General features: G+C 37.1%; 1 protein-coding gene across 6 annotated transcripts in view; it reads right to left on the bottom strand.

Annotated features, from left to right (window-relative positions):
* Positions 1-10627, bottom strand: part of inpp4b (inositol polyphosphate-4-phosphatase type II B) — a 308267-nt gene that overhangs the window by 96011 nt on the left and 201629 nt on the right. For all 6 annotated transcript variants that reach the window (XM_079812754.1, XM_079812753.1, XM_079812757.1 and 3 more), the window contains one exon: positions 5679-5783. In XM_079812754.1, coding sequence (XP_079668880.1) covers positions 5679-5783 — 105 coding nt within the window. The remainder of the gene's footprint in view (positions 1-5678; positions 5784-10627) is intronic.

Below are 10627 nucleotides of genomic sequence, written 5' to 3'. Positions count from 1 at the left end.
TGCTCAGTTACTGGGATTTTCACGCACAACCATTTCTAGGGTTTACAAAGAATGGTGTGAAAAGGGAAAAACATCCAGTATGCGGCAGTCCTGTGGGCGAAAATGCCTTGTTGATGCTAGAGGTCAGAGGAGAATGGGCCGACTGATTCAAGCTGATAGAAGAGCAACTTTGACTGAAATAACCACTCGTTACAACCGAGGTATGCAGCAAAGCATTTGTGAAGCCACAACACGCACAACCTTGAGGCGGATGGGCTACAACAGCAGAAGACCCCACCGGGTACCACTCATCTCCACTACAAATAGGAAAAAGAGGCTACAATTTGCATGAGCTCACCAAAATAGGACAGTTGAAGACTGGAAAAATGTTGCCTGGTCTGATGAGTCTCGATTTCTGTTGAGACATTCAGATGGTAGAGTCAGAATTTGGCGTAAACAGAATGAGAACATGGATCCATTATGCCTTGTTACCACTGTGCAGGCTGGTGGTGGTGGTGTAATGGTGTGGGGGATGTTTTCTTGGCACACTTTAGGCCCCTTAGTGCCATCTGGGCATCGTTTAAATGCCACGGCCTACCTGAGCATTGTTTCTGACCATGTCCATCCCTTTATGACCACCATGTCCCCATCCTCTGATGGCTACTTCCAGCAGGATAATGCACCATGTTACAAAGCTCCAATCATTTCAAATTTGGTTTCTTGAACATGACAATGAGTTCACTGAACTAAAATGGCCCCCACAGTCACCAGATCTCAACCCAATAGAGCATCTTTGGGATGTGGTGGAACGGGAGCTTCATGCCCTGCATGTGCATCCCACAAATCTCCATCAACTGCAAGATGCTATCCTATCAATATGGGCCAACATTTCTAAAGAATGCACAGTATTAGTACGGTGTTCCTAATAATCCTTTAGGTGAGTATATTATATATATATATATATATATATATATATATATATATATATATATATATATATATATATATATATATATATATATATATATATATATATATATATATATGCAATGATGAACGCAAGGTGGGACTTGACAACTGAATGTGTGAATGGCTTTAGAGAGATTAAAAACACTTCCATATTTCTAAAAACCAACATTTCAAAAGAGCTTTAAATGTTTGACATGTTTTGGTACTTAAGAGCAGCTAAGTGGCTTGTCACCACTAGGCAAAAAAGAAAACCATTCACTGCATTTTGCTGGTAACAAGCGCGCGCTGAAGGCCAGTCTGTAAAGTGCTGTCCACTACTGTCACCTCAGGACTTCAGTTTGAGGCTATAAACAAAACCGCCCTCCAGGAAATTGTGTTTGCGCGGCGGCCCTTAAAGATGCACCACCATTAACAACATGAATGCAGTTGAATCGGGAGATGATGTCTGGCTTTTAAACTTTCATTCTGTCATTCAGCTGTTCAGTATCACACACTCTGTCAAAAGACATTCTTCGGTACATAAATATCATAATATATATACACTGATCAGTCATAACATACCTTCCTAATATTGTGTTGGTCCCACATTTTTTGCTGCTAAAACAGCCCTGACCCGTCGAGGCATGGACTCCACTAGACCCCTGAAGGTGTGCTGTGGTATCTGGAACCAAGATGTTAGCAGGTGCCACAAATGCTCGACTGGATTGAGATCTGGGGAATTTAGAGGCCAAGTCAACACCTCAAACCATTCCTGAACCATTTTTGCTTTGCGGCAGACGCATTATCTGCTGAAAGAGCCACAGCCACCAGGGAATACCGTTTCCATGAAAGGGTGAACATGGTCTACAACAATGCTTAGGTAGGTGGTGCGTGTCAAAGTAACATCCACATGGATGGCAGGACCCAAGGTTTCCCAGCAGAACATTGCCCAGAGCATCACTGCCTCCGCCGGCTCGCCTCTTCCCATAGTGCACCTGGTGCCATGTGTTCCCCAGGTAAGCGACACACACACACACACGGCCATCCACGAGATGTAAAAGAAAACGTGATTCATCAGACCAGGCCACCTTCTTCCATTGCTGTGGTCCAGTTCTGATGCTCATCTGTCACTGTTGGTGCTGTGGGTGGAGGTCAGGGGTCAGCATGGGCAGCCTGACTGGTCTGCGGCTATGCTGCCCCATATGCAACAAACTGTGACGCTCTGTGTATTCTGACACCTTTCTATCAGAACCAGCATTAACTTCTTGAGCAATTTGAGCTCCAGTAGCTCGTCTGTTTGATCGGACCACACGGGCCAGCCTTCGCTCCACACGTGCATCAATGAGCCTTGGCCGCCCATGAGCCTGTGGCCGGTTCTCCACTGTTCCTTCCTTGGAGCACTTTTGATAGAGACTGACCACTGCAGACCGGGAACACCCCACAAGAGCTGCAGTTTTGGAGATGCTCTGACCCAGTCGTCTAGCCATCACAATTTGGCCCTTGTCAAACTCGCTCAAATCCTTACGCTTGCCCATTTTTCCTGCTTCTAACACATCAACTTTGAGGACAAAATGTTCACTTGCTGCCTAATATATCCCACCCACTAACAAGTGATGAAGAGATCATCAGTGTTATTCCTGTCATAATGTTATGCCTGATCAGTGTGTGTATATATACATGACATTCTTTTCATATTAGAAGAATGATTTCTGAAGGGTCATGTGACACTGAAGACTGGAGTAATGATGCTGAAAATTCAGCTTTGATCACAGGAATAAATTACATTTGACTATATATTCACATATAAAACTATTTTAAATTGTAATAATATTTCACAATATTACTGTTTTTATTGTATTTTTGATCAAATAAATGCAGCCTTGGTGAGCAGAAGAGACTACAGACCGAAACTTTTGAACGGTAATGAATATACATATATTTTAAATTACAAACAAAAAACAATGAGTGATTTAAAAGTGATATTTCAAGCTTGATCCATTTGTCAGTATTTGTAAAACATCTTCACAGTTGCTGTGAATGCTATTATTTTGACATGCATCTTGTCCAATCAGGAATGAATCTCCTGCTGTGCTGAAAGTGTACTGCTGTCACATCCTCATTTAGTCGTCTCAGTGCTCGTCTGCACCTGTCAACATCTCCCAGCTGACTCCTTCCTGACTGTACCGCACCTGCCACTGGGACACACGTGTGAAACGGAGCACCAGAGGGCGGCAGGGCTAACTGCACTTTGCTAATAGGGTGATGTACTGATCTTTGGGACCACCATCCACTGCTTCCCAGAACAAAATAAACAGCCAGAAGCAAACTACTGAGAGAGGAAGAAAAAGAGAATTCGCATACTACCATATTACTTAACTACTACCGCAGTATATATACGGACTGTGCCTGCATTCAACAATTTGTGCAGGATACAACACTGCACAGGAAATAAATATAAATATTTTCTAAATATATATAAAAATCCAAGGCTTCATTTATTTGATCAAAAATACAGTAAAAATGTAAGATATTATTACAATTTCAAAGAACTGTTTTCTATGTGAATATAGAGTCAAATGTAATTTATTCCTGTGATGAAAGCTGAATTTTCAGCATCATTAGTCACATGATCCTTCAGAAATCATTCTGATATGATCAAGAAACATTTATGATTATTATCAATGTTGGAAACAGTTGTGCTGCTTCATGTTTAGCCATTAAAAATATGAAGCAGTAAATACTGTTTCTAACATCGATCATTACATTTTAATTGAGTTCCAATATTTACTGATAAAAATTCAGCTTTGATCAGAGGAATAAATTACATTTTAAAATATAATCAAATAGAAAACTGTTATTTTAAATTGTAATAATATTTCATCAAATAAATGCATAAGAGACTTCTTTCAAAAGCATTACAAAATCTTAATTATTCAACATTTTTGACTGGTAATGTATATTAATATAAAACTTTATAAATAAACAAAATTATTATTTTTTATATGTAAGAATACTAAGTTAAATATATGATATATAAATATGCAATGCGATGAGATCATGTGACAAAAAAAGCATATTACTATTTATAATATTTATAAACATTCATATGTCAGCTGGACAGAGTGTATTCAGTATGCAGCAGGTAGTACGCTTGCTGATAAAATATTTACTTTAATATTAAATATTTAATATTGCTGATGTAATATTTCATTTTTAAAGAAAATTTCACACATGGAATAACTAACTAAGTTAAGTAAAATTAACAAAGATAATAAGTAACTTTAACTTGGGCATTTAAAGTTTGTTGAGTACATTTTACAATATAAAACCAACTCAAGACATGCTTTCAAAGTGTGTGCTTTACCAACATATAATATAGTACATTTTTTGTAGAACACATATCTGCATAATAGAAGTAATGTGAAATTCACCTGAACATAGAGATCTCAATATTTGGTACACATACACAATAACGGTAACATTCAATGGATGGTTTTTGAGTATGAATGTGTAAGTGTTAGTAGAGAATGAACCCCAGATGTCACAAAACAACAAGTTACTAAACCTAACAACAAAAGCAATGATAAAACAGTGTCAATACAGCTGGAAAACAGTGAAAAGCGCAACCTTATTAATTATGCATGCCCCAGTGCATGATGGGAACACCAGTATCAGAAAGTTGAGTAGGTTTTACTTAAATATCAACTTTACAAAATTAATTAAGTACTAATATAGAACTCAACCTCTTATGCTCTGGGACCATTTTGGTGGATTTCCGCCTGGATTTGGCCTACCCAAAGTATAAAGCTTCCCATACCCATATACAGTGGTATAAATGCAATATTCCAGACAGTGTCACAAAATATTTTTTTCCAGTGTTCGCTGACATATGCAGGAAACAACCAAAACTGTCTGCAGGGTGCTAGAGCTCACAAGGCCTGAGCTAAACACTTTCAAATATGAATTTATAACCATAAAAAATCAAAAAGCATCTATTTTGTTTGTCTGTTTTTTTTTGTATTTAATATGTTTATTATATCACACACAACATATACTATAATATTTATCACTTTCAGAAGTGTTTTAAGTAATTTCAGGGTTTTTCTGTAAAATGACGGGGATATTGCATTTATACCACTATATATGGGTATGGGGGGGGGGGGGGGGTTACATAAAAAAGGTAATATTCCTCCATTCAGATCCATTTTAATAAATCTTGTATACATGATACAGACAAAAAAAAAAACATCCAGTATTTGCTGCCATCTAGTGGAAACAGCCAAAACTGTCTGCAGGGTGCTAGAGCTCACAAGGCCTGAGCTACACACTTTCAAAAATTAATTTATAACCAAAAAGCGCCTCGTTTTTTGGGGGGAGGGGGGGGGGGGGGTAATTACAGCTCAGACAACATATACTTATATGTTTATCACTTTTAGCAGTGGTTTATGAAAGGCCAAATCCAGGCGGAAATGGTCCCAGGGTAATTTAGTGTAAATCAGTTACGTTGTGTAAAACAAATGCCAAAGTGATGCATATCTCCAGAAAATATAGACTCTTAAGCTTTCAAATGGAACCACATATGAGGTTAATTTGTTTTTTTGTTTTTTATTCTTGCCTGAGCAAGAGCTGTCTTATTCGGGTAGAAATGACATGTGTTTTTTCCTGTCGTATTTACTTCACCACAGAATCATTTTTATCAGTCACACAGCGCAAGAACATGAAGAGAGGGAATAAGAAAGTCCGGGACGCACCTGTTTTTCTTGGACACGTCACCCGCATTCTCTGTGTGTGCAGGTTGATGGGAATGAACTCCAGATATTTCTGGCCTTTGCTGCAGCTGGGCTTGAACGACGGGCCTGGGAAAGATCAGGAAAAGCCAAGCGTTTAAATATAATCTGGTTTAGTCATCGATCAAGAGCAAAACAAACAGGCAGAAGAGAACAAAACAAGCAGCGAGGGCTCTGCCATCTGCTTCTATTGAATTACAGCTTCATGCAAATACATGCGTTTACTATTATTCTGAGTGTGTATGCATTAAAGCGAGTACAAAGCGACGGCCTGATCAAATGTATGCCATGTTGGTCTGATTACATTAATAAAAAGAAGCCGATTAAACATCAATTAAGAGCCAAAGCAAAGAGCCTTCGCACAAGGCCTTTTCTTTTAAATGTGTGAAGGGAGCGTCTTTCATACAGGACACATAAAAGAGATCCTGGCTGACCTTGCGTGGCTCGTGCTGTAGTAATGACCGCTGAGAGCCGCACCGCTGCATCAAAACATCACAATCTGATCACAGACGCACCGGCCAGGCTGTTACATAGTATATCACTCTCCCAAATACCAAATACTCATTTATTCTTAAATCCACTAAGCACCGGATTTTGCTGAAATTAGGCACCACCTGCTTTGTACAAAAACAACCCAATTAAAATCTTAAGAAACGGATACTGTAAGCCCCTATGGAGAAGCAAATATCGCCCAGCGACACACGGCAGGCTTTTGATCACTTCAATGTAATATATGCAAATAAAGCCAACAAAGACTCTTTGAAACATTATCAGCACAACTTTCAAACTGAACAAATTATCTCCGCAACTGTGCTGCGAGTAGACAAAGAGAAAATATAAATTAACTCATGATAAATATATAAATAATGCTGGGTTTATACAACAAAAGTTGGCTACAAAAAAAAAAGGATTGCATTTTTGCATGCTTTTTATGATCAGTATTATTCCCCTCCAATTTTATATTATTATTTTCTCAATGGTCAGAATAAAATGTTTTTTTTTTTATATCACAATAGTTAGCCTGACGTCCTCATACTCAGATTCTAGACAGAGTATGAGTCTGCTCCTGCTCCATTGGGCTGTGATTATGAGGCGTTTCAACCGAATCAGGGGCCGGATTCACGAAAAACTTCTTTAGAAAGAAGTTACGAAAATTCTTAAGATAAATTCTAAGAAGGTCGTAAGAATGTTCCCAAGTGCAATTCTTAAAAAATTCTTAAGAAGAAAACACCTCAAAGCCCGTCTTTTTGCTCTTCCTGCAGATTATCGTAGTAGATATCATAATAAGTGTGCAGACTATTTTCGTCGTGACTGGCTTGACGGGAGTAAATCACACAATATCGTGTTTTTAATGTGCCGTGTAGGTAAAATCTGTATTTTATAAGAGCCTAGCCGTTTATCAAGAACGCTGCTCGGGTACACTGTAAAACCCAACAAGTTAAGCTAACTAATTTAATTTGAGGAAACTGATTACCTCAATTAAATTGAGTTTAACAAACTTAATTGAAATAAAGAAAAACTGTAGTTATGAGTACTCTGAACTTATTTTAATTGAGTCCACTAAACCAAGGATATTTCTTAATATCCAATTAAACTTTACACTGCATTGAAATACTTTTTACAGCTAAAACTTCACTATAATGAGTAAAACAACAGAAATAACAAACTTTAAATTAACTCAGAGAGCTTGCTAGTTACTGCTAGCTCACAACAGCACACACAAAGTCAAACCCAATGAGTTAAGCAAACTCATTACATTTGAGGAAACTTATTACCTCAAATAATGTGAGTTTAAAAGCCAACAGTTATGAGTACTCTAAGCTCGTTTCAGTTGAGTACACTAATAGACATTTTTTTAATGATTCTTAAAATATGTTGCATTTGAGTAATGAAGTGATTAATTAAGTGATTGAGCATTAATTATGAACACCTGATGATAATGAGCAGAATCACAGAAGGAGAGAGAAACACAAGAACTACAATTGACTTAAGCCACAGCTTTAGATGAAATAACAGAAGATAAAAGAAGACATCTCAGAAGATCTCAGCAGAGGAGGATTAAACAACTCCACAAACAGCATTACCAGCTTCACACATTACTAACCAAACTTTATTTCTGTCATTTCTGTTTTAATGAAAATAATAGTTTAATTGAAGTCCCCATGATGGAGATGAGTCTTTTCTTTAGTTGGGCTCTTGACCCTTAAACATTTAACTTTAGTTTTTTTCCCCTCTGGCTGCTTTAACTGTGTGTTTAAAAAGCACATTTGTTATGGTAAGAAATGCCTAGAGAAAATGTGATTAGGTGATGTTGGCTATACAGTGATGTTGGTATAATCATTATGTAGTGGCTTAAGTCACTGATCTCACTCAGAGTCTTATGCCCTGGTTATAGCAGTATTGTGTTCTTAATATTTGTATTATTCATAATGGTGCCTACGTGATTCAGCAGCACGAGATCCAGCACTGTTGTGGTAATTGAATATGCAAAATTTTAAAATCATGTAGTGCTCAAAAGTTGTAATGCAGTTTTAATCTATGGCATTACTTAGACACACACAGACATCAAGAATCTGCATATGAATCTCAACAATGGGGACAATCAATGAAAAGCTTCATGCTGCAGTGCATGCTGGATACCACCGATCAAAACTCCCTCATGGGTCCCAGCATGCATTGCGGCATGAATAAATTATGTATCTGAATTGTGACTAATTTTCTTTGATTCTTACTATTTGCTTTTACTTTTGCTGTGTTTGTTGTGATGTTTTTGTAGCTTGTTTTACGTCAAAGTTGATCTGTTTATCTGAATATATTTTTTGATTGTCACCATTGTTGAGATTCATACTATGATTCTTGATGTCTGTGTGTCCGAGTACTGTTGTAGATTAAAACCTTCTGTACATTAATTTTATTCATTTATATCCTGCATATTGTTCGATTTCCGCAACCATCCTGGATCTTGCGCTGTAAAATCACATAGGTTCTTTTATGAATAATACAAAAAATAATAACATAAAACCTCTAGAACCAGAGCATTAGACTCTGAATGAGATAAGTGATTTAATCACTACATAACGATAATATCATCAGCAAAAAAAAAACCAACACCAGCTGATCACATTTCCTCTTGGCTATTCTTATCATAACTAAATGTGCTTCATAAACACAGTTAAAGCAGCCAGAGCAAAACATGTTATGTCAAGGATCAAGATCCCAACAAAAGCAAACACTGAACACCATCATGGTGAATTCAGACAAAACTATTATTTTCAATAAATCAGAAATGACATAAATAAAGTTAGTTTGGTTTGTAATGTGTGAAGCTGGTAATGCTGTTTGTGGAGTTGTTTAATCCTCCTCTGCTGAGATCTTCAGAGATTTAATGTCTTGTTTTATCTTCAGTTGATTTCATCTAAAGCTGTGGCTGAAGTCAGTTGTAGTTTTTGTGTTTCTCTTTCCTTCAGTGATTCTGCTCATTATCACTTGTGTCACCACCAATACGCAATTATCACTTATTTAATAACTTAACAATACAATTATTATCCAATTATCATGCTGGGAAACATTAAAACTCATTCAGTTTGAGTTCTGTTTCAGTCATTGTGTCCACACAACATTCGGTAATATTTTGAGTGCAGTGAACTAATTTTTTTTAGTACATACAACAGTTTTTACAGTGTACCAAAGATCGGCCGTTAGATCTACACAAGACAAATCATATCTCAGAGACATCCGAGCCAGCGGCAAACGTCAGAAGGACTAGCTGAGGAAAGGCTGCTCTCGGCGGGGTTAACGAGCGCTGAGCGCCCGCTGATCGCCTGGATCTCACAACTCCGAAAACAGCAGATCAAATTGTCAAATAGGCGGCCTCTTTATAAATAAACCACAGATTTGAGCTTTGAACAAGTACATTCTCGCCTGAAAAAGTCTTAAAACTACATTTTGTGACACATTAACAGTAGTATTTTTAAATTACGTGGGGTTTCTCGTCCACTATTGACGCTTGCTGGTTGGTGCGAGATGGTTGCTGGTTTTATACTTGTCCATATGGTACTATTAGTTATAAATATTATATTTAGCTAGCTACTGTTATGTTGTAATGCTTAATATTTGAAACAACCCAATAAATTCGTTAAACATCTTACATTTGGATATTTAAGATAGATTGGAGGTTATCCGAACTTTAAGAAGTTATTTACGATGATTTTTAAGAACATTCTTTTCGTGAATATGAATACTCACTCAATTGGACAGACCTACAACCAATCAGAGCAACGGATTAAGTGACGTATGTTGAGCGACGCATAGTTGTCAATAGAACTCAACTGCACGCACGCTGGAAGAAGTAGAAGAAGAAGACGAGTGTAAACGATCTGTGCCGATGATTACGTTACTGTTGATCATCTGTCCATCATCGTATAAAGCCCGGCCGGACAATTTCATTGGACCGAACAGCTCTGGTTCCACAATACGAAATTTCCTACAATTACGAAATAAATAAATAAATAAATAAACGTGGCTTAAATTGTCAAGAAAATAAAGTCACTGGTCTTAAAACAGGCTTCTTGATAATAGGCTTTCATTTGATTTGATGCAAAACTTTAACCATAATGAAGTACATATTAAGTACTGTATATAATTTATATTATCAATGGTGATTATCATTACTGCTATACGTTATTTATCTGTATTACAAAAATACTACAAATACTACTATGCATAAGCACTTTACAATTTAAAAATAAATAAGTAAATAAATAAATACATACATACATAAATTGGGGGGAACTGTAGTGAAAATAATGACACACAATGCAAAACTTTGTGATGGTCTTAAATAGGCTTCATTTTGATAACAGCCTTTCGTTGATGCAAAACACAAACAATAACGGTAACACTTTAGGGTCCAA

The sequence above is a fragment of the Gobio gobio genome (assembly GCF_949357685.1).
Source record: "Gobio gobio genome assembly, chromosome: 3".
Lineage (NCBI taxonomy): Eukaryota > Metazoa > Chordata > Actinopteri > Cypriniformes > Gobionidae > Gobio > Gobio gobio.
This window is presented reverse-complemented; position numbering and strand designations above follow the sequence as displayed.